The sequence below is a fragment of the Idiotropiscis lumnitzeri genome, chromosome 9 (genome assembly GCF_059441095.1).
Source record: "Idiotropiscis lumnitzeri isolate Australia: NSW breed Sydney's pygmy pipehorse chromosome 9, RoL_Ilum_1.0, whole genome shotgun sequence".
Classification (NCBI taxonomy): Eukaryota; Metazoa; Chordata; class Actinopteri; order Syngnathiformes; family Syngnathidae; genus Idiotropiscis; species Idiotropiscis lumnitzeri.
Window position 1 is genome coordinate 19,539,382 of NC_142399.1, and position 25,026 is coordinate 19,564,407.

Genomic DNA, 25,026 nt, shown 5'->3' on the forward strand with positions numbered 1-25,026 from the left:
TGGAAAAAGATTTAAATTAACAAACATTTATTTATGTATGTATGCATGCATGTAAGTGATGTACGTACGTATGTATGTATGTATTTATTCTGCTCTCATTAATACATATCACAAAAATCTGGCATTTGAACAGGTGTAGACTTTTTATATTCACTATGCAGTAAACCAGTCAAATTATAAAACAACTTAAGGAGTAACGACACAATGTTAAATTTAAAAAAACAGTTATTCAAAAATATTTCAATTTCTATTGCTTTCCAATTAATGCATGTAACAGGTACCGTGCAAAAACAAAATGTAATTCTTGCTGCATGCAATTATTAGCACATACACGTACTGTGACTTGTGTGTAGAATAATTGATAAGTAATTGCCAAATAATTGCAGGGAACACCAAATACTTCTGTAATTGCATACGGAGGTAACGAAATCATGAGGATTTTAAAATGCAATTTAAACACAAAAAGTGCATCTGTTTAGGAAGAAGAGGATCGTCCTTATTTTCGTGCTAAGCACAATTCTAGCACGAAAGCGCTGTCTTTATTTTGGTAGTTTGCTAAACTGTGCGCAGGTAGAACTGGGCGCAATGGTGCTGGCCAATCCTAGCGCCATTCCCCTTTTAGATCAAAATCAAACCATGCCCCTGTACACTTTGCTTGACATTGCAGAAACAGAAATAAATGTACTTGAGTCTGACAAATATCGGACCTTGGTATGACATTGGCAGTGGCAGCTAAACTGCCGATAATCTATTCGGCCATGCATGTGTCAAGGGCAATTGGAGATCACCTTGCACCCGATTGTGCATCTGTGTGTGACATCCTATTTTAAAAACACACTGAAGTAGATCATTGTACAGGCATGAAAATGACAATGCCCCCGTTTTTACGCCGAGCTGAGACTATTCTTACCAAAAAGTCGGATGGGTTGCGGGGGTGAGGAGAACTTGGTGCGCCAGAACGCCCAGAGAGGCGTAACATGGCCTTAAACGCCGCACAATAGACTTGCTCTGGCACAAAAAAAAGTTACCAAAATTTGGCCTGATGTCTTTAGGTTATTCTTGCAAGCAGCAAGCAGGTTAAATACAGAACTTTGGTGATCAAGGGCTACATTAGATTTTTTTTTTTTTAGACAGAAGAGCCATGTCATTGGTGTTTTTAAAAGAAAAAAGTGAAAGTTTCTTTTGATAATTTCTTAATCATACATCACTGAACCAATTATTTAATTTGTTAAATTAAATAAACAAAAAATGAATAAACAATGAATATATAAATGCATCACATTTTTTTTTTATCAAAATGCAAATTGGCATACAAACGAACAGACTTTTTTTTTTTTAATACGGCGTTAAAACTGTCCATGCAAACACACTAAAGAAATCAAACATGCAATATGAAGTGATGATTATTAGTTCCCATGTTTTCACAAACAACTAATATCGAATGTTTGAATGGAAAATGAAAATATTAATTTACTTTGGTAAACCCGATATTTTACGACACCATGGATTGTTTTGTATCATGTGTGTGTGAGTTTTTTTCCCATTTTTATTTTGTTGTTCTTGTGCAGTTGTCGCACAAACAACAAACAAAGACCAAACAAGAGTATTGTCCTTTGCGAACATTAAACATAACCAAAATACATAACTGGCATTTTCTCACCAAAGCACTGGCTTTTATGCCCCTTCACTAACTCCCTACTATCTCTGCTTTTAATTCACCAATTCTGTTATTTTCTTAAAGGAGAAGTCAACACCCCAAATAATTTTTTTCTTTGTGTGTTTTCCAGTAAAATTTCCACTCAGCCCCACTTGTCTTAACATAGCATTCTCCAAAAATGACATGGATGCTTAATTACTGGTTAATTCATATTCCACAAACGCAATATTAATCAGAATGTTGTGCTGCTTAGGCTAGTGGGCTCGCATCCAACATATTATTGTATTTTTTGGGTTGACTTCTACTTTAAAATACAGAAAAACACACTAACCCCTTTAGTTAATTACACTAAGGTATTTCTCATGTTAAATTTGTAACACAGGTTCATATAGCATAATCTAAAATTTTCACAAAGGAGGACTAAAGTTTGTCATTTGTTTAATACACTGTTGTTTGCAGGGAGAGAGGGGCAAGAAAGGCAACAGGGGGGCCAAAGGGGATAAGGGAGACCAAGGAGCACCTGGATTAGATGCCCCATGTCCGTTGGTATGTCAGTAATCTGTGTACAACTAAGAGCCAAAAAGTAAGGGTCTTTTTGGCTCTGGTATTCAGTGGTCCTATCAACCTCGGGCCTCTTTTCTCCCTCAAGGTACAAGACTGACAGGAGTAAATCATTGATATGAGTATCTTATTTTGATTTTATGTATTTGGCTTTACAGCACTCTCTCCACACCTTTGGTCTTGAAATCCCATGCATGTACTCTGCTGTATGCGTGGAACATATTTGTCTGCAATAGAAAACAAAACATGGTCAAACAGTGAGTGCTCCCCATTTGGCCGATTCACATAATTCCAGCTCAAGTAATCATGCCCTCTTAAAGAAAATTTATTATCATGCACTGATGCTCTTATCGCTAGAATTTTGTTCCTGTCAAGTCCGGGTTGGCTGCATGTTGAGGTAAACCTGCATCAAGTCGCCCAACGGACAGAAAGGCGAATCCTCGTGTCCCCAAAGAGTGGAGGACAAACACTTAGCTAGTGTGGCTTAGGCTACAAAGCTGGTTTTAAATGGATGATTTCACAAACAGGGTTTCCGTGGCTTTAAAGGAGAGAAGGGTGAACCGGGCTTGCCAGGCCTGGATGGGCTGGATGCCCCTTGTCCTGTGGTATGGTGCTCTCTCTTTTCCTCCCCAGCATGCTTTTAGCTACCATGATTAACATCAGAGTTGCAAATACTATCATAAACTAAGATGGCAACACTTTATTAAGTTTTGCATTGCAAGTTTGCATGAAAATATGATCATTATCAAGCAGATAATTATTGATTTGAATAATTATTTTTTTTTCCACTGACCATCTTCATTTGAAGGACGTGCACTCATCTAGTGAGCTCTTATCTCTTTCACAACATCATAACTCACTCATTGCAACTAACAGATTACATAGCAAACTTTCATTCTAGAACTAAATAGTTGTAAGATTGCTTTCTTTTTTTTCACTTTCATCTGATGCATGGAGCACCAAATCCTCGAGGCAACATTACCACAGGTTGTGCAAAGCGCATTTAAAACTACATGGAATGATTGGATAAAACCAAGCAGACGTGTATGCTGTGTAAACCGCAGAGTTTTTATTTTTTTTACTCTCACTTTCTGTTGATTTCCTATCATGGAAGATGGTGGGCAAATCTCCAATTAGCAATCAATGATCAGCAGTGTGTCAAACAACAATGAACAACAGAGAGCAGGGCAGGACACAGCAAGGTGTGCAGGAAAACTGGATGTTCTGACAACTCAAGCGTAAATACTGAAACACAAAGGGCTAGGGCCAACCTTGTATGACAGGACCATAGCAACTGACAACATCAGGACCCTAAATATTCACAAAAAAACGGTCAAATGAACTTGGGGGCTTTCTTAGAGAAATCAATCTGGACAATCTTGCGGATCCCCAAACCACTTGCTCCGAACGATAGTCTGGGGCGGGAGACCGATACCTATCAGCCAGTTGACGGTTGGACTGGGCTGTGCAGGACAGGGCAGCTCTGGCATGCCGTCGAATGGCATAACAACAGCTGGGATAGGCATGGACATAGGGAACAGCGACCTCTCGCTCCAGGGAAGGGAGTTGTCGGGATTGATACCCATAGATGACCAATGTAGGAGACATGCCAGTGGACGAGGAGGTGAGGGAGTTGTGGGAATACTGAACCCATAAAAGGTGTAGGCTCCAGTAGGCTGACACACACGTAAGAAAGTTCACAGGAGGTTTTCGTTTCTCTCACCAAAAGGCTTGATACTGAAGTCGCAACGGAGCTCTTGGGTCTAAATGGGCACTGGCTAATGGCTAATGAAATGCCCGGACCAGGTGCATTCCCGCTGGAAAAGGCAGTTTGTGCCCATCTGCCTGGGGCAGCAGCAGCCATCTCTCGGCTTGTAAAAGGCTGGAGGACCAGTCGAGGAGTAGTGGCACAAGAAGAGGAGGGGCAGGCAGATCGAGTGCTGTAGTGGCATTTTATTATGCATTCAATTTGAATCACTAAGGAAATTAACTGCTCAAGAGACTCTGACGCATCAGAGAAGACAGCTGGTCTTGAAGCCCCACAGAAAGTCCACAAACAAAAGCTGTCTTTTGTCCGACATCATTCCATCCACTCTAAGAGGCCAAAATTACGACCCTGATGGTATATTCTATAGCTGACTGAGAACCTAATGTAATAACATTAGTTATTTGCCAGAGGGCTGTTTATTAAATGACTAATAAAAGACTACACATGTTTGAAGAAAAAGAAGCAAATTATTCTAATGTCTCTGACTTTGATTCCCCACAAGGAATAAACCTAGCTTGCTGCTCTTCCCGACGCAAGTTGATAACAAAAGCAAACTTGACACAATTAAATGATACGCACAAGGTTTCTGCATAATTGACAAGGTCCTTCCTCCTATCTGGGTCCATGACTGGTCAGAATGTACTGTGTGGGGAGTGGAATTTAGACCCGGAAGCAGACTGAACATGGAAATGAAAAAGTAAAACCCTTTATCTACAAAAAATAGAAAGTAACAACAGAAGAAAACTACATGTTCTGATGACGTGTCACTGAGCAACTCAAGCTTATATACTGAAAGACACAGGCCATGCCTACCTGTTTCTGACAAACGTCAGGACCATGGCAACTGACAACATCAAGGACCCAAACACAGTCACATCAACCCTGCAAATATGCACTGAAGCAAACAACTACAAATGATTTTTAGTCGTCAAAACAAAGGAAAATAAACTGAAAGGAAGCATTCTCACGAAGATGGACAGTTCAGTTTAAAACAACACAGGACAGTATATTTTTTATGTATTTATTTTTTCAGATCTGATATTATTTTTACCCCAGGGTGCATCGTCCTAATGAGCAACAACTATCTAAATACAAGTGTATCGGAGTGCAATCTGTGAATAAATTATGTCCTGACATCCTCTGCAACCTGGAAATAGATTTGGATCCTCTCTCCATTGAAATCCATTATTTTTTTTAAGAACAAGCGTTTGTGTCATTCCATTGGATTCTCAGCCTTCTGCAGAACTGATGATTCTTTGTCAACCAACCAAGTGACTGCAGTGATTCTAAGGCCATCTTGTACTGGAATGCATAATTTCAATTGCTATGGTAGCTATGGACTTTGGTACCCTTCACAACTGTTGACAATGTGAATGAAGACAAATTGAGTAAAATAACTAGATTGTTTTGAGGAACTATTATGAGTGACACCATAAAGCAGTTTTCTGTGGCTACAACGACATAAATTGCTCCACTCCAAAGTTTAGTATGATTTCATAAGTGTTATTTGCTTCATACTCAAAAATGTGTGATTGTTGCATTGGTTTACACTTGCATGTTGAGCAATTTTGTGAGTGTTCACCACTTCGTTTTCTCTTTCCAGGGAGATGATGGCCTACCTGTACCAGGCTGTTGGAACAAAGTAAGTAAAAGTTTGGCAGTCACTTACAGCATGTTTCTAACTTCCCTAGTGACGTTGTTCAAACTAACATTTTGCCTTTTGCTTTCTCCCTGCAGTGATAACTTTGGAATGGCTTATGTGATTGTACATAGAATATTTATTTTTTTACTTTTCCCCTATCCTATTATAGCTTATTGTTTAAAAAAAATAAATCTTAAAATCAAATTTCAAATGATTTGTACAGATGTTTTTTGTTTTATTTTAATACATATGGCAATGTATTTGATTTTGTATCGATGCATTTAGTTTTTATATGTTTGAATTGGGAAGAATTAATTATTAACAGTTACATATGCATGATATTTGTGCATACTGTGATGTGGATAATGCTTTTTAACTTATTGTAGCTTGTTGTTTTATTATATTGGACAAGACCATGCTACACTGAGTTGTGCGGCTGGAAAGATTCTTGTGGGTATTGCAGTTGCTATTTGGACAGTCTTCTCTTTGTGATATACTTTTTTGGGATTTATTTTTCATTTAGTTTTTCCCCAAATGTCCACACAGTGTTAAAAAGAAGTGTAAAAAAAAAAGTCTGCACTTGTATTTTGAGTTTCATTGTTTGTAATAGTAATTTCTGTTCCAGTACATTATGGAAGTTGAAGAGTGAATTTGGGTTGGATCTCGTTGAAACTAAACAAATGTAACAGTTATTTGATGAGATTTATGGTAAAATCAAGAATGTCACGTCTTTATTTTGTAATAACAAAAAGTAACAAGAAATTAATAAATATAATATTTTATAAATTCGGCTACATTTGTCATAAATACATTTCCTTGGCTGTAACTTGCAGCAAAAGTGCCTTTGGCCCACACTTGGCTAAAAATAACTAATATTGCACCAAACCAAATACACTCTGATCTCAACTTAAATCTCCTAACCAGTTTCAAATGCATGAAATGACCTGAAAGTGCCAATTTGCATAGTTGCATATCAGTAATATTTGCCTTATAACAATAATGTTTCTGACTTCAGTACGTTGTATGTTGTTTTTACCAATACTGTATTATACGCCACTTAATGCTTCATAACTGTATGTCACTGTATTAACTGTAGCTTTGTCTTCTTGTCAGTATTAAACCCACATTTCCGGACGTTAAAGCTCAACCTTTAAGCGCTGCTGCAAGCATCACATTGCTTCAATCATATGAGAGCCATATTTTAGCCAAAGGTCTTTCATGACCAATTTTGTTAACAAGCATCATCAAATGTATTGGCTTACTGAGTTCACCCAATTAACTTTACAAGTGGCCTAATGTTGGGGGAAAAATATGCACTGATTGGTTTGTACCTTGGTAGGTCCCTCTGACAATGTTTTGTTTATGTTTTGATCTGCCTGGATTTAATGTGGTTGCTATGAAACTTCTTGGATCCTTTCCAACAATCAAATATTCATTATCTCAACCGCTTATTAGCTCATGCCATAGTCCCAAGGTTGCTTCAATTGTTCTGTAAACTTTGATGTGCTGTTGATGTTCTAAAATGACAATCATGGTTCCATAAATAAAACCAAACATGTTTAAGGATTCCTCATTGATGAATAACCAATCAGTAATATTTTTTCAGCAGCTCACTAGACTTGATTTATTGCTTTATTTATTTTTAAAGCAACAACCGTGCTGATCTTAATGATGATGAATTATTCATCACTGAACATTAGCCGGACAGTAGGGACAAGCTCAAGATTGAGTCGCAATCCAAATGTTCAATACATCCAAGTAATGTTTACCATGTTAAGGCCTTGATCACTAACCTGGAGCTTGTTTGCAGTTGTTAATCCACTTTGATTTCTATAAGTTGCTGAGTGACACTGCATGCCCTGAATGAGGTGAGTTTTTGAACTGCCTTGAAATAGTACGGACAGTGTGAAAAGTGCAATCCAGAGTCCAAAATAAAATTAGAAAACACAAACACTAGCATATGTACGTTTGTGTTTGTAGCTCGAGCATTGTGTAAAACAATGTAAATGTTCTGTTATACAATAACACAATTAATGTGAAATTTGAACTCTACATAGTAATGCCAGATCATGAGTGACATCTTACATCTTTGTGCTTAGATTTAATGAGCACCTGAAACAAACCCTTTACGCACGCACACAACTCCGGGCTGGTACGGAAAAAGAGGTGTTAGCAGTATGTAAGTTAGCAAACGAGATGTTTATTTATTATATTTGTAGCAAATCTTGCTTGCACAGTACAAAATGTCAATGGCCATTAGTCCCATTAAAGCAAACACGAGTAGTTCTCTGTCACTAAAAACCCTGGGCTTGCACTTTACATTGGACACAGATTTTAACCTTTTCATGCACCAAAAGTTAGATTTTTTGACTCACATCTTTTTGTATATATTTTAGGGTCAACACCCTTTCCAGCTGGCTAAGAAGTAAGAACATCAGAGAAGATCCCATAGGGCCAGCAGGGAAAAACCTAAAGGCATTCGGAGATATCTTTTGAGTTTTTTCGAACCTGGAGTTGCTGTGTCAACATTTTACTGTGAAATTGGACACGGAGCCAGTGATATTTGAAGCTCCAGTCACCGACGCAAGCAAAATGATTTCAACATGATAAATGTTAGAAGCCAATGTTTGTTTGTCTTTAAAGGTGATGGGATAGAACAGCCTTCACAGTCACACAAATATGTAGTACCATACCTGCTGATGGATATATTTTACAATACAGGATGATCCGCTTATCGTGTATTGAGAACAAAGCATGAGCTATTTAGCGCATGTGTTATGGTGTTTGGTGTGACATTGATGCTGACAGCTCAGCAAAGATACAGTAAGATGAGCAAAAAACAACAAAATAAGAACAAGGGAGAGCCTAATGAAGATTCCTTCTGTATATTTCTGACACACTGTCTCGATATATATTTGAAAAAAAGCCCGATTTAATGCAGCTATAATATGAAGTATTTGGTGGAGTATGTTTTGCAACCAGCTTCACATCATGGCTGGTCACATATGTGATAATGGTAATTGTTTTCTATTGAAGTGTTGACATATAGTACTCGATAATTCAAAGCTTTAACTGTAATTATTGTAAAATATAAACAAAAGGATTATGTATATAATAACATATTCAGGCTTTGTATGTATATATATATATATATATATATATATATATATATATTTATATATATATATATATATATATATATATATATATATATATATATATACATATACTGCAGAGTATCCACACACATAGTATAGTATGTGTGTTATTTTTTTAATTAAAAGAAGCAGCATGTGGATTCATTGTTTTTAGTTATACGGTATTTCCATTTAGCATTTACAGTAAGCTCCGCTTGTCAGTTTCCTACGTAATAATATTGAGTCAAACCTTCTGAGAGGATTTGAGTGAAAGTGCAAGTGCTTCCATTTCTGTACATGCAGATAAGCAAACAAAACAAAGTCAAGTAAACATGTGAAATCTTTGTTAATGATTGGCATACATTTACAAAGGTGCACATCTTGTTTCTTTGACAAGCCAGTGGAGAAAAGCATTCCTTATGTCACTATTGACAGCTGCCTTGCAAAACAGGCCAATGTTGTTTTAGTCTTTTTTGAAGAAAACAAATACAAATACAGGGAGTTGCACTAACCCCAAACAGTCAATGCATTCATTTGGAAATAACCTGCATTTACTGACCTGGTCATTGCAACCAGCAATAGTGCAAATGGACAAAGTATACTCGTGCAGTTTTTTACAGCTTCCGCTCTTGTGAGAAAATGTGTCTGGGGCACATATGTTGGATTTTTTCCTTTTCCATTTATCCAGATTAACATTTGATAGATCAGAGTTCGCTGACTTTGGCTGAGAGTGTCTTGCTCGCAACCTCACTTCATGTCTATCCCGAACGTGTTTAGTGAGATATAGGACATGCTCGATCCACCTATATATATTTTATTTTAAATGGCTCTTGTCCAACCCCATTTAATTTAAATTGTCTGCAAGGAGAGATTGTACACTATATTGATTATTTAATTGTATTTCGAAAAAGAGCAATTATGTGGTTTCAATCACGTTCTTTTTTTTTTTTGGCATAGTTTTGTTTGGTCTTTTTCAGATCATTTATATTTTCTTCATATGCAGTTCCTTGTCATATAATATTGGGTGTTTTTCTTTTTGTTTTGTTTATTAAAATACAGTATACATATAGTTGAAATTCAGAAGATTTGAAGATTTATTTTTTCCTCATTCCACCACCACAGTGGATTTAAAAAAAAAAAAAAATCAAGAAAATGTGATTGAAGTGTAGATTTACAGATTTAATTCACAGGGTTTCAGAGAAAAATGTGGCATCCATCAATTAGGAATTACATCTGAGATTTATTTGAATGTCATCTTGCAGATGCTCAATAGTGTTAATGTATTTGCAATAAATGAATTCTATCTGCTATTGGGTTGAGACAGTGGCGTACAAAGATGGGTTTTGGGGGGGGTTGGACAGTGAGTGAGGGCAAGGCATTGTCAGGCATTTCTACTATTATTTTATTTTTTTTAAATAATATGACTGCCCGGCATTTATGGGCTGTGTTCACAAACAATCCTTATCCACGTCACAGTGCAGTTTTGTTCGACTATTGGGCCCACATAGCTAATTTTCAGATTGTCGGTTTACGACTGGTGTGCTGCATTTAAATGTAATGGGAGGAGCGGTGTTGCTTGGTCATGATCAAACTTGGATTGTGATCACTCCCACCCACAGCAGCGCAGACATTTCTGTCTCTTAGGTTCACCGGCCTGTGCTCGTCTGCAAAATTAACAACTGAGGGTCTAAATCTATTGGCGGAAATAGATAGATATAAATGTGGGTATGATTACAACGTACTGGACATACTTCTGAGGCTCAGAAAATAGGTATTACGGATCAAATGGTACATGCCTAATTTTTGAGGAAGACCTTGAACCAAACTGAAAGTATCCCAAAAAAAAAGGATTCCTTACTTCGGGTAGTAAGTATCATGAGACACCTTTGGGTCCGCACCTGATAAACTTACCCAGCAATAAAAAGAATCCATTGAAAAAGGCACCACCAATCGAAAAAGTAGACCTTGTACACACGGAGAAAATTGTTAGTACCCCTCTGGTAAGAGAGAAAAATTAATTAATTAATAATACCAACAATAATATAATCACATTGTTAATATTAAATAAAAAAATTAATGAAAATTAACCAATGACCCTCAGACATGTTTACAATTTCAAACATGAAGCATACCAAGAGGAGAACACTGTCCCTTCTGTGAAATGAAATTGTAGTAATTGCCTCAGACGTTTTTACAACAAAATTATATTTTACAACAAAATTAAGTTATTATATTATGCCATTCTAATTACTGAGCCAATTCTATCCCCATCCTCATACACATGTTCACTTACAGAAATGCAAACCAGATGATGAGCTAAATAGAACTATACTGTGTTGTAAAAGTGGTATTCTCATTATTTTTATTATTAAAATAATTATATTATATTAAGTTAAATTATACTATTAGCACAAATTATTAATTTTTAGTTTCTACAATTCATTTTGTATTAGCGATCAATCTATGAACTGCTCATGTGAAAATTTATGGACAAATACACTATTGTATAATAACTGTAGAAGCAATACTGTATATTCTCTCTCATGTACAGTTTCTTTGACTGGCGGTTAACTATCATTCTATATAAGGGAGAGGGGGGGGGGACGGCAGAAATCGATTTAAACCGCAAAATCATTTTAAGATATAAAAGATAGAGGCAAGTGCAAAGAGATGCAAATTGAGCTGAATCGAATAATTTGACTTCGAAATATGTCTAGATTGGTATCAAATTCTCTTTTATTGGAAGGATATTTTTAGAAGGAAATGACACATTTCCTTGTACAGTATTGGGAAGTTCGTTCAAATATGTATATTGTATTTCTATCTGTGTATTGCGACACTTTCTATTTGCCCTAATATTATGAAAAACAATTTGACAGATTAATTTCACTGACTGCTTTAACAGTGAAAGCTCTTTTTTTTAAATATAAACATTTATGAAGTGTTTGCAAGTACCAGTTTCAGTCACTTATTTCTCTTTCACCTGATAATAAATGAATAACCACAGTCTAATATCATACTTGACTTGTTGGACTTGTACCACGTTTTTGCCTACACAATGAAGTTTCGAACAAATTTCAACGATGTGTATTTTTTTAGAACAGAATGTATTTGTTATAAACTCTGTCTTCTTCAACTGAAGTATCAAGAAAATCTCTTTAGTCAAAATGTTTTATTTATATTTGGTTTTATAGAAACTCTGATAAAAGTAGAAATAATCAATAATTTATTAAGATATATATTTATTTTAAATTCAGTAACAGTAAACTGTCCAATTATGGACAAGAGGGGCATTACACACACTTTGCATGTGATTGGTAAACTTTGATGAGGCACGAACTTTATTTGTGTTGTTTTTCATTATTGCTAATATGTACAATTATACAGACAATACTGTAGTTTTTATGCACACATATTTTAAATCTGCCAAAGGAGTCAGATTTTTGCAAATCTATGTGCTATCAACAACAGTGAGTTGAGATGTACGATATACGTTTCTTTCTGAGATTCAATATGACCAGTTGTGGTATTCACTGAGAAAAGATCCATGTATTGATCCGTTCGAGAGTACCTTGAAGATAAGTGTGGTGTCTGAAATTAATGAGAGTAAATATGGTGATTTTGTTTTCCTAAATTATTTGTACTTTTTTTAAAATACACAATGGCAGCTGTCATCACTGAATGCCAAATTGTTTGGGGGTTTTTTCTCAACTGTCATTGTATGGGAAATAAAAAAAGTTGTCAACATTGTCTGTGTGCATAATAAATCTCAGAGTTAAAGTTTTTAAAGAGGAAGTGAACCCCCCAAAATGATTTGCAATAAAATGTTATATGTACCGTCTCTAGCCCAAACGATTGGAGCAAAATCCACCATTTTTAGCCATCTCGGGGGTGGCCATTTTGACACTTCTGTCGACTGAAAATGACATCTCAGTTGCTCAGGGCTCAGGTAATTCACCAATCACGGCTCACCTGCTTTCTGAAGCTGAGCCATGATTGGTCATTAGATGAGAACCGAGCAACCGTGATGTCATTTTCAGTTGTCAGAAGTGACAAAATGAGTGATTTCTAAAGAGAAACAACATAAATTACAGCACAATATATTTTACTATTTCTTTTATATTACAGCAACCAAAAGCTGATTGTAACTAAAAACTGTTTTGTTTCTGTATTTTTGTTAGTGGTGTTGCCAGTGTTTTAGAATCAGAATATTGCAGAGACAATCAATAAGGACTTTATTGTCACATTTGACACTGTTATTGATGTAGACAGAAGACAAACACTATGAGGGGGCTTTAGGGACAAAATTCAGGTATAGCTCTCACACTTACTATTGAAATGCATTCATATACAAGTGAAGTTTTTGTTGCTCTTACACATAACTGAAACACGCTCATACACAAAACTGAAACATTCTCATACAAACAACTTAAACACTCCCATTCACACTCATGTTTTTTTTTGCTCATACACACAACTGAAACACATATAAGTCCGACCCGTTTAAAAAATAATTGATATACAGAGCGACCCAAAAAAAAGGGGCCCCAACTCCAATTAGGCCCCATTTCTTAGTGTTTGGTTCGAATGAAGTGAAACTTTAGTCATAACTAGTTTATTATATTGAAAATATCACATATCTGATGGCTTTCTTGAGTTCCGTGATGGTTCTGGGTTTCCCTGCGTAGACTCTGTCCTTAAGGTAGCCCCAAAGAAAAAAATCTCTCACCTCAAACCTGTCCCGAGATTGGCTGAAAGAGAACTTTGGAGGCCGAGTGATCAGTCTCAAGACTGATTTTGAGTGGGCACCCCATAGCCCGGACCTAAGCCCCCCCTGATTTTTTTTCTTTGGTGCTATTTTAAGGATTTAAAGTCTACGTAGAGAAACCCAGAACCCAGGAGATGAGAGCCATTAACAATTCAGTATGTAAGAACGTCATGGACAATTTCGAGCTGCGCCTCAAGAAATGCACGGAGCTAAATGAAGACCATCTAGAACATATGCTGTAGAACGGAGGAAAAAAAGGCCCTCGTGGTTTTGATGTAATATTTTGAATATAATAAACTAGTTATGACCAAAGTTTCATTTCATTCGGACAAAACACTAAGAAATGGGGCCTAATTGGAGTTGGGGCCCGTTTTTTTGGGTCACCCTGTATAAATAAATTAAATATTTTTTTATTTTGTATTTATTTTGTTATTTTTTATTATTATTATTCTTTGTTCTTTTTTGTTGTACAATATATTTGTTTTCCTTGATGAAAATGTTCTATTGTTTTACTTTTTATAAATCTCTTTATTAAAACATGATTGACAAAAAAAAATTTATAATAAACATAATCGATGGGCGCCACGGTGGCCAACTGGTTAGCACGTTCACCTCACAGTGCAGATTCATAATTCCCTCTCCCTAATCATCCATAATTCGATTCCGAGCTCCGGCCTACCTGTGTGGAGTTTGCATGTTCTTCCCGTGCCTGCGTGGGTTTTCTCCGGGTACTCCGGTTTCCTCCCACTTTTCAAAACCGTGCATGATAGGTTAATCGAACACTCTAAATCAGGGGTGGGCAAACTTTTTGATTGGCGGGCAGTAGCTGGGGTACACCCTGAATCGGTTTTCAGCCAGTCGCAGGGCACATGTATACAAACAACATTCACACTCACCATCACACCAAGGGACAATTTAGAGCAAGTGTGGGCAAACTACGGCCCGGAGGCCACATGTGGCACGTTAAATGCTTTAATTCGGCCCGCCGAACTTGAAAAAAATTAAATGAATAATCCTTGTTAATGTTTTATTTTCTAAATACTGTGCTGTGTCAAAGACAGATATTTTGTTGTAATGCTTTTGTTCATTTTCATTTAAAATTAATCTCCGATGAGGTAAGGTTACCAAAACACTCCATCCATCTCCTCCTGGTCCAGTCCCTCTGTCAAATTTTAGAACCCAGTGTGCCTGAGACTGCTGGGATATGGTTCCTTCGTGAGGATAAGCAGCTTGGATAGTGGATGGAGATAATGAATGTAATATACAAGAGAAAAGAAAATCTATTTCGTCACTTAAATACAAATACAATTAACACTAGGGGAGATACAAGTGAAGATTTTACATGTTCAATATACACTGTGTACAAAAAAGTATGGAATTCAATACAAGCTGATGTAGTTTCAATTGAAATTTCTAACAAAGGATGTGTGATCGGAAAAATACACTGCTTGAAAAAAAAATGCAACAAAGAATTGCTTCCTCCGCATAAATATATATAACTACGATACACAAAATAACACAAAAGACTAGATAATGTCGCGGTTCACTGAACCGTGTGGGAAGGAAGGAGGACCCAAGAGCGACAGGTAAGGGGAGAACAGGATTTATTGAGGAGCGGAGGGGGGAAGCGAGCGGATGAGAGTCCAACGTTAGGCGGTCGTCGGAGTGGATCGCGTCGAGCGACGCCGACGTACTGGTGTCGGAATGGCGGTCACCGGAGGCGGCAGATGGTCGTGCGTCAGAGCTGAAGGCGCCGGGCGGCGCGGACGAGAGTGCGGCGAAGCAGGAAGTGCCGGGAGGCGACGTCGGGCTGGCGAGGTAGCGGGAGGCACGGCGGAGCGGGGAGCGCTGGCGGGATGATTGCCGGGCAGGATCTCGGAGGCGATGGCGGGCTGAGCGGGTCCGGACGGGTTCAGGTCGGCTAGTCGGGGAAACAGAGCAAGCAGGAGTCAGGCAGGCACGAGAGCACAACGTGTCAGGCGATCGGGAGGCAGAGCGAGACATGAGCCAAACGGGATAATGACCCGACACTGGGTTGAGGGCATGGAAGGTATAAGTAGTCCGGTAATCAGGGGAGCAGATGGGGAGCAGGTGTGTGATCGTGAACTGGGAACAGGTGCGTGGCTGGTGAGAATGAAAACAATAACACAAAGCACATGGCAGGGAGGTGACGAAAACAATAACAAAAGACACATGGCAGGGAGGTGACGAAAACAATAACAAAAGGCTGTCATGCCCGACGCGGATCATGACAGATAAGACCACAGAGCTTAGTTAAGTGGGCTGTGACCATAAATGAACACATCACAGGATGAAAATTTTAACTAAAGGGTTTTAGTGATAGTATGTCATCAATAACATATTAACATTTGAACAATTAAAATATAATGGGCCTTTAAAAAATAAGTCATAAAATGATTTTCAGTCTAAAGTATTAATGGCCAGTCAATGATTACTTTTTTTCCACTGAAAACCTCAAGGTGTTTCTTTTCCAAAAGTTTGTGTCGATCCTGCTAGTTGGTAGTGTCCTACTACCCCTTAGAGTTTCTTCAATGACGGTGGTTTTTGAATTTTCATCCTGGGAGGCTCGCCATCAACTCTTTAATCTTTAATCCTTCCACAAGACATGACCTGTTTATTTATTTATTTTTGTATTTATTTTTACAAATGTTCTTTCCCCTTATTTCACGAGATAAATCTATACTTGTCTGCAAGAAATATATCACTGTAGTACAGCCATTTGAGATAATAATACAATGATATTACACAATTTTACACTGAAATTTCAATTAATAAAACACTGACAATTATCTTTTCTAACTCCACAAATGATGCATCTTTTCATTTGCTATTCAACAAGAAAAATACTGGTGATCACAATAAAGAAAATAAATGACATCTTCTTTCTGTCTGGCTGCAATAGTAATTTACATTCAAATTTATATTTATAGGTTGTGGCGGACATGAGGACCATGCCTCCCACCCAGCAGGCATACATAAAAAGGTTTTTGGCGCAAATGTATGATTGTGCATTATTCTTTTGTTGGCAGTCTGCAAATAAAGACTTGTTTCCAGTCAGACGTGTGTGTTTATTCTGACTGCCACATTGGTGACCCCGACGCCGAATAAGTAGCTGATGTAGAGGTGTCTTTCTCGGCCATGTCGCCCCAACTCCCGCATCTTGCAGCCGTAACAGCTACTGGAGTTCTGGCAGAGCGATCCGGCTTCGTGGTTCCAGCATGTGGAAGCGCTTTTCCACCTTCGTGGAATCACCACCGATGACCCGAAGTACTACATGGTGGTGGCGTCCCTCGACCAACTGACTACACGTCGCGTTATGCAGCTATTGCGTGCACCCCCACAAAGCGGGAAATACGACGCGCTCAAGCAGCTTCTCCTTTGAAGGTTCTGTTTATCGGCCTCAGAGAGGGCGGACAGGCTCCTTTCCCTGCCCGGTTTGGGCGATGGCACGGCAGTGGATCTCATGGGAAAAAATGCTGTCGCTATTGGGCTCGGATGAGGGCGGATTTATTTTCCCGCACATTTTCCTGCAACAGCTACCATCTCCGGTGCGCGCGGTGTTAGCTAACTCCGCTTGTCTGGTAACCGGTGATTATCGAGGCTTGGCTCAGGAAGCGGATCGAGTTCTGCTGGCTACGAGACGGTTCGCCGTGCAAAGTGTGGCGGCCGATTCCCCCCTTGAGGCGACATCAGACGTGGATCCGTCAGCGGTGGCGGGAGTGGTCGTTCGAAAGCGGCGCGAGAGGGCTCTCTGTTTCTTCCATCAGCGGTTCGGCGCCAAGGGTCGGCGTTGTGTCCCCCCCTGCAACTACGAGGCTCCGGGAAATCCCAACACCGGCGTTCAGTAGCGGCGGTGGGCGCCGGCAAGAAAAACGAGCTGTTTTTCATCACAGACTCGTCGTCAGTAAGACGTTTCCTCTGGATTGGCAGACTGGGCTGGTGGTCCCCCTTTTTAAGAAGGGGGACCGCAGTGTGTGTTCCAATTAAAAGAGGAATCACACTCCTCAGCCTCCCTGGTAGGGTCTACTCAGGGGCACTGGAGGAGAGGGTCCGTCTGTAGGTCGAATCTCAGCTCCAGGAGGAGCAGTGTGGTTTTCGTCCTGGCCGTGGAACAGTGGACCAGCTCTACACTCTCTACAGGGTCCCTGAGGGTGCATGGAAGTTTGCCCAAAATTAATAGATAAAAACGAGAATGATAATTAATTAACGTTTCCTAATCAAATACTACCTATACTGAGCTTTTTAGTGAAAAATGGGCCATCTTGGATCTCGTCCTCCTTTAATGTTCCCTTACAGTGCTTTTTAATTCATGTTAATTGTACCAGAAGGAACATTGTTTACAACTGTCATTGTATTTATGGATGAGAAGTGGGACAGAGTGCACCACCGTCTTTTTAATGCATAACTCTCCGATCATTAATAATTAAAAATTATGAACATTCTTATTATTTTTTTATATGCATGGAGAACTCTTTTTTTGGCTCAAAAAGAGCGATTAAAACTCGAGAGGAGTCCGGGGGGCTTTTCGACGAGTTTCACTTTTCTCCTATAGGTGTTACGATCCGTCTCTGTTTACCTTTCAGCGAGTGGGTGTTTCCCCCCGGCTTTCGCCGCACCGGCTGGGAGAGGCGCGCCTACAAGCCTCGCACCTGATCTCGATCATGCCTTAATGAGGGACTACTTAAGCAGCCGCCGAAGATCAGTCGGCGTCGGATTATTATCCAGCGAGACTCACGTTCATGGTTCACGTTCTGATTCTGCCCTTCTTGTTCCGAGTATTGATCGTTTCGTTTGTTTGCTTCTTCAGCCTCAGCTATCTGCCGGCTCGCTTTATGTTCACGCGTTTGCTCATTGGATTTTGCTCTCCCTTTTGTGGTAAGCCATTCTCGTTTTTGTGTACTCCTTGCGTTGCAAGCACTTTAAGTTTAATTCTCGTTTTCCTTTCCTGGTGCGGTTGTACCCACCAGCGCTTTCCGTTATCGTTCCCCGCTTCGGTTGTAAGCTATGAGATTTGCCTCTATTTAGAATCCCTCCCGATTCATACCGTAGCTACTGTATGGATTGATTGCTCATTGACGGACACAATAAACACCTTGTCGAAAACTCCTATCGTTGTCAGCGTTTTAAGAGTCCACTCTCCGCTGACGGCTCCGGCCGTACAGCACCCTTGTCAATAGGAGCACACTGGCATCCTTAAAATTCGGAGTGCCTTTTGTTCCTGATTTCGTTAGTATGGCATGACTGTGGATATTGAAAAATGGGTATGTATTACTATACCATCCTGATTTGTTTGAATAACCATAAACTATATATATATATATATATATATATATATATATATATATAATTAGAAATCCCTTTATTGTCATTGTACTCAAGAGTGCAACGAGATTAGAGAGCTCCCCTCTCCAGTGCAATACAACAATAATACAGACAAATATATAAATTAGATAAATAAGAGAGTGCAATGGAAAATAATACTGAAGGGTATATAAAAAAACATCACGATGCTGTTCTGCAAGGTAAGGGTGGTCTCGTGTGTGTGTGTGAGAGTTCAGAATAGAGATGGCTCTCGGAAAGAAACTTTCTCAGTCTATTGGTCCTCGATTTGATGCATCTGTAGCGCCTGCCAGAGGGCATCAGGTCGAACAGGTGAGAGTTTGGGTGGGTATTGTCTTTGACGATGTTCAGAGCCCTGCTGAGACACCGGGCGGTGTAGATGTCCGACAGTGAGGGGAGAGGGCAGCCAATAATCCTTTGCGCTGTTTTGACTGTCCTCTGGAGCCTCACTCCGCAGCCGCTGTACCAGGTGGAGACACAGTACGTCAACAGGCTCTCGATGGACGAGTGGTAGAAGGCCAGCAGCAGCTTCCTGCCCAGGTTGAATTTCCTGAGGACTCTCAGGAAGTGCAGACGCTGGTGGACCTTCTTTACCACTGCTGTGGTGTTGTGAGTCCAAGAAAGGTCATCGGAGATCTGTACTCCCAGGAACTTGAACGTGTGGACCCTCTCCACCCACACGCCTTCGATGCAGAGGGGGGCCGGTACCGTCTTGTTCCTCCTGAAGTCGACGACGATCTCCTTTGTTTTTGCAGTGTTGAGTTGCAGTCTGTTGTCTTCGCACCAAGCCGTCAGCCTCTTTACCTCCTCTCTGTAGGCTGTCTCGTCACCTTCCGAGATCAGACCGACCACTGTCGTGTCGTCAGCAAACTTGACGATGGTGTTGTTGCCGTGGGCTGGGCTGCAGTCGTAGGTGTAGAGGGCGTATAGGAGAGGGCTCAGCACGCATCCTTGAGGGGAACTGGTGCTCAGCGTGCGGGTGGAGGACGTGTAGGGGCCAAGCAACACAGTCTGGGGTCTGTTGGTCAGAAAGTCCTTAATCCAGATGCGTGTGAGGGCAGGAAGGCCGAGAATGTCCAGTTTGGCGACGAGGATGTCTGGGATGATCGTGTTGAATGCCGAGCTGTAGTCCACAAAGAGCATCCTTGCATAGCTCTGCTGTTGTTCCAGGTGGCCCAGCACAACATGCAGAACAGTGTCGATGGCGTCCTCAGTGGATCTGTTAGCCCGGTATGCAAACTGGTAGGGGTCCAGAGTGGGAGGAAGGCAGTCTCTGATGTGCTGGAGAACCAGCCTCTCGAAGCACTTCATGATGACTGGTGTGAGAGCAACAGGACGGTAGTCATTCAGGAGGACTGCGGGTGACTTTTTGGGGACAGGAATAATGGTGGAAGTTTTCAACCAGGAGGGGATGACTGCTTGAGCCAGGGAGCGGTTGAAGATCCTGCAGAAAACATGTGACAGTTGGTGGGCACATGCTCTGAGGACCTTGCCCAGTAGCTTTCCTGGGGTTAACAGCCAGGAGCGCGCACCTCACATCGTGTTCCTCTACGGTGAGTGGGGGGGAGTTGGAGCATGAGGTGCGACGGTTGGGGCGAGTCAAAGCGAGCGAAGAAGCAGTTAAGCTCCTCTGCCAGCGATGCACTCGGGTCTACAGAGGTTCGTGCTGCTGCCACGGAAGTTGGTGATGCTCCGTAGACCCTGCCACACCTCCCGTGGTCTGTTGCTGGCAAGGTGGGCCTCCAGCCTCCCCTTGTAGATTGCCTTGGCTAGCTTGATGCCTCTGCTCAGGTCAGCACGAGCCACCCTGTACTGGGCTTTGTCGCCCGACCTGAAGGCAGCGTCACGGGCCTTGAGGAGAGAGCGGACCCTGCTGGACATCCAGGGCTTCGCATTTGGGAAGGTCCGTATGGTCCTGTGTAGGGACACAGTTTCCATGCAGAACTTGATGTAGTCCAGTACACAGTGCGTGTAGATATCAAGGTCCTGATGATCAAAGAGGTCCCAGTTGGTGTCTTGAAAGCAGTCCTGTAATTCATTCATGGCGTCATCACGCCAGGTTTTCGCAGTCTTTGTGGTGGGCCTGAATCTGCGCCTGAGAGGGGTGTACGCAGGTGCGAGCTGCAAGGAGAGGTGGTCTGACTGGCCGAGGGGGGCGAGTGGGAGGGCCCTGTATGCGTGCTTGATGTTCGAGTACCCATGGTCGAGAGTGTTGTCTCCCCTCGTTGGGCACTTGACATGCAGGTGAAACTCTGGGAGTACAGTCTTTAAATTGGCCTTATTAAAGTCACACGCTACTATGTGAACGCCATCAGGATGGGCCCGCTGATGTTTATTGATGACGCACGCGAGCAGCGAGAGCGCCGTGCTAGTGCTAGCGTCGGGAGGGATGTAAACAGCTGTGACGATCACTACCGTTAGCTCCCTCGGGAGAAAATAAGGCCGGCATTTAACGGACATGAACTCGATGTCGGGGGAAGAGTGCTTCTCGACGATCGTGCTATCGCCACACCAGTTCTCATGCACGTAAACACAGAGCCCCCCGCCCCTTCTCTTACCGGTGGCCCACGTCCGATCCGCGCGATGTAGCGAGCGCCCAGTCAGCTGGATGCTAGCGTCGGGGACGTCGGCGTGCAGCCAGGATTCCGTGACGACGATCACACTGCTGTCTCGCACATAGCGGTTTCCCAGGATTAGTAATCCCAGCTCGTCGATTTTGTGGACCACGGATCTGGCGTTGGTGAGGTAGAGACTCTGCAGTGGTTGCCTGTGGGGCCGCCGTCGCAGCCGTACCAAGACACCGGACCTGCAGCCCCGCTTCTGCTTCCTCTCTCTGCGTCGCCTGCGCCGCCTCCCGGTCCCGATGACAAGCCACGGTGAGCCGGGCGGCCTCGCCAGTTCGTCCGGAATTTTGCGATCATAGCAAAATTCCTCTGTGATGGTTATTTCGCATCGATATCCAATGTCCACGATGTCCTGGCGGGTATATCGATGCTGTGCCTCAGTTGGTGCCAATAAGAGCAAGCAAACACTAATAAAAAGCAATAAGGAGCACTGGGAGGGAGAGCTGTTAGCCGCTGCGTCCATGCGCGTCGCCATCTTGGATATATATATATATATATATATATATATATATATATATATATATATATATATAGAAATAGAATAGAAATAGAAATCCCTTTATTGTCATTGTACTCAAGTGTGCAACGAGATTAGAGGGCTCCCCTCTCCAGTGGAATACAACAATAATACAGACAAATATATAAATTAGATAAATAAATAAGACAGTGCAATGGAATTCAGTACTGAATAGGGCATATAGAAACACATCACAATGCTGTTTTGCAAGGTTAGGGTGGTCTCGTGTGTGTGTGAGAGTTCAGTATGGAGATGGCTCTCGGAAAGAATCTGTTTCTCAGTCTATTGGTCCTTGATTTGATGCATCTGTAGCGCCTGCCAGAGGGCAACAGGTCGAACAGGTATACATTTATATACATACACACGCACGCGCGCACGAACGCACAACGACCCACCCACCCACGCACACACCCACAACACTAATTATATTGTGTCCAAGATCCAGGAATGTGACAAATGCCAAAAAGTTGGCAAACCTCTCACTACCAGACAACCATTGCGGTGTATTAAGGTTAGTAGGAATAAAGCCAGAAACGATAGTGTCAATGTAAACATTTCCAATAATTACATACAGATATATATTTTTTTACATTTTCTTATCAGGTGTCAGGAGTCTGGGAGCTCATTGGTATTGATCTTACTGGACCACTTCCAAACACTGCCAGTGGGATTCAGTACATCCTGACAACAGCAGACTAATTTTCGGAACGTCTGAACATCTGTAAAATAATATACAGATTTGGTGCCCTCCAAGAATCCTTTCAGACCGAGGTAGAGTTTGTCAATGAAGTAAGCCTATTAATAAAAAAAATGATCATGTTTAGCAAATGATTTTATGATCTGATTCAGTGATCATAAAGGCACACTCCAACATAAAACGCCTATCTTTTGCGATTGTCGTATTTTCCATATATAACATGATTATACTGACTTACCCTTTATGTGTTTGCGGCTGTATCAGTGATTATATACAAATTGGTGAGCGCCTGGTGGCCGTGCCTTCACCCATTTTGCCTTACCGGGCACAGCCCCAAAAGGCAATGTTGAACCTTCTTCTCGTGGGCTTACTACCCATGGGAGGGGGTTCAAGATGACAATTATGTGAACAAAAAAACATTATCGCATTGATCAAAAAAAGTAATAAGTACCGTATTTTCCGGCCCATGGGCGCTCTTTAAAGTCCCTAATCTTCCCCAAAACAAACAAAGCGCCTTGTAAAGTGACGCGCCCATTATATGGACTAAGCATCACTCGCGACCATTAACCATTTTACTAATTGGGCTGTTCGGAGTGCATGTCAGCACACCCTGCTGGACAAAGTCTGAGTCATCTATGCTTCTAATTGACCGTGACTTATACATTATGTGACTATGGTGTTTGGGTGATGGTGTAGGAGAAAGCTGGACAAAAGGGCAGCTGTCCACAATGTTGTAGTCTGTCTTGTCATTTATGTTATTGCAAGCAAGAAACGTCCCAGGTTTAGACAACAGACTGCAAAAAGCACAACAGCACATCTCTCTAAATGTCATGATCCGCGTCGGGCATGACAGGCCTTTGTTATTGTTTTCGTACGCATGCGGTTTTTGTTTTTGTTTGCTGTTATTTTCTTCCCTCCTTCCTGCCATGTGCCTTTCTGTTATTGTTTGGTCAGGTGTTTTTGTTATTGTTTTAGTCACGTTCCCTCAGCACTCCCTCCTCACCAGCCACGCACCTGTTCCCCGTTACCCTCATCACGCACCTGTTCCCCATCTGCTCCCCTGATTACACGGACTATTTAAGCCTCCCAGACCAACCACTCAGAGGTCGGGTCATTCTGTCACGGTTCGCCGTTCGGCGAAGAGGAGGTGGACCCAAAAGGCGAGGAAGCAGGGGAAAAGGGTAACTTAAGGGAATTTATTGAAGGGATCGAACATGGACAAACAACGTGGCAGGATACAAAACGACCAGGGCTAAGTGAACACGACTAACTGGGACAAGGATAAAGGGCATGAACGAGAGCGGGGGCGTGAGCGAGAGCGGAACGAGAATCAGAGCATGAACGAGAACATGAACGTGCACAAAACGTGGTCGTGGCAGTCCGTAAGTTGCGGTAATGACCCGACACTGAGTGGTTGGTCTGGGAGGCTTAAATAGTCCGTGTAATCAGGGGAGCAGATGGGGAACAGGTGCGTGATGAGGGTAACGGGGAACAGGTGCGTGGCTGGTGAGGAGGGAGTGCTGAGGGAACGTGACTAAAACAATAACAAAAACACCTGACCAAACAATAACCGAAAGGCACATGGCAGGAAGGAGGGAAGAAAATAACAACAAACAATAACAAAAACCGCATGCGTACGAAAACAATAACAAAGGCCTGTCATGCCCGACGCGGATCATGACACTAAACAGCCATGCACATCTCTCTAAACAGCCATGTGACTGGCTGAGTCTAAGTGGCTCCCAAGAAGCCATTACTGTAATTGGCTAAGGCTGAGTGGCTCCCAAGAAGCCATTGCTATAATCTTTTTGTGTTATTTTTATTTCTTTTGGGTATATTGATGGCATGAGAGATACATGTTTTGTGTTAATCTTATTTCTTTGTTTCATTGTTTGCTTGTATGCTGAGTTTTTTTTTTGGTTTTGATTTGAAACCGTGACTCTAAAGAGTGTGGCGACCATTGAAGTCCCTCCCCTGACGTTGTATAGTAGGCTATTGCCAAGACATCTTTTATTGGTTAGAGTTATTGTTATTGACAGTGATTCCTAATAGTCATGATATCTGTCATTGAAATGGAGTGATACCTCTGGCTACGATCCCTTAGGGGATCAAGTCCTGGTGAGCTGGGAGCAGCCGAGCTAGCGCGAGCAAGCAGCCGAGCGAGCAGCCGAGCTAGCGCCTTGTAGTGTGGCGCGCCTTGTATATGCATTAAAGACGGAAATAGCACCCTCAACTGGTGTTGCGCCCTTTGATGCAGTGCATCGTATGGCCGTAAAAATACGGTAATTACACAG

At 41.4% G+C, this 25,026-nt stretch overlaps 1 protein-coding gene across 1 annotated transcript in view; it reads left to right on the top strand.

Annotated features, from left to right (window-relative positions):
* The window catches only part of LOC148330678 (uncharacterized), a 61,202-nt gene extending 54,011 nt beyond the window's left edge, over window positions 1–7,191 (top strand). Inside the window, exons 35-37 of the mRNA XM_088305327.1 lie at window positions 2,117–2,203; window positions 5,590–5,628; window positions 5,724–7,191. Coding sequence (XP_088161453.1) covers window positions 2,117–2,203; window positions 5,590–5,628; window positions 5,724–5,726 — 129 coding nt within the window. The 3' untranslated portion in view covers window positions 5,727–7,191. The remainder of the gene's footprint in view (window positions 1–2,116; window positions 2,204–5,589; window positions 5,629–5,723) is intronic.
* Window positions 7,192–25,026: the final 17,835 nt, after the last annotated feature.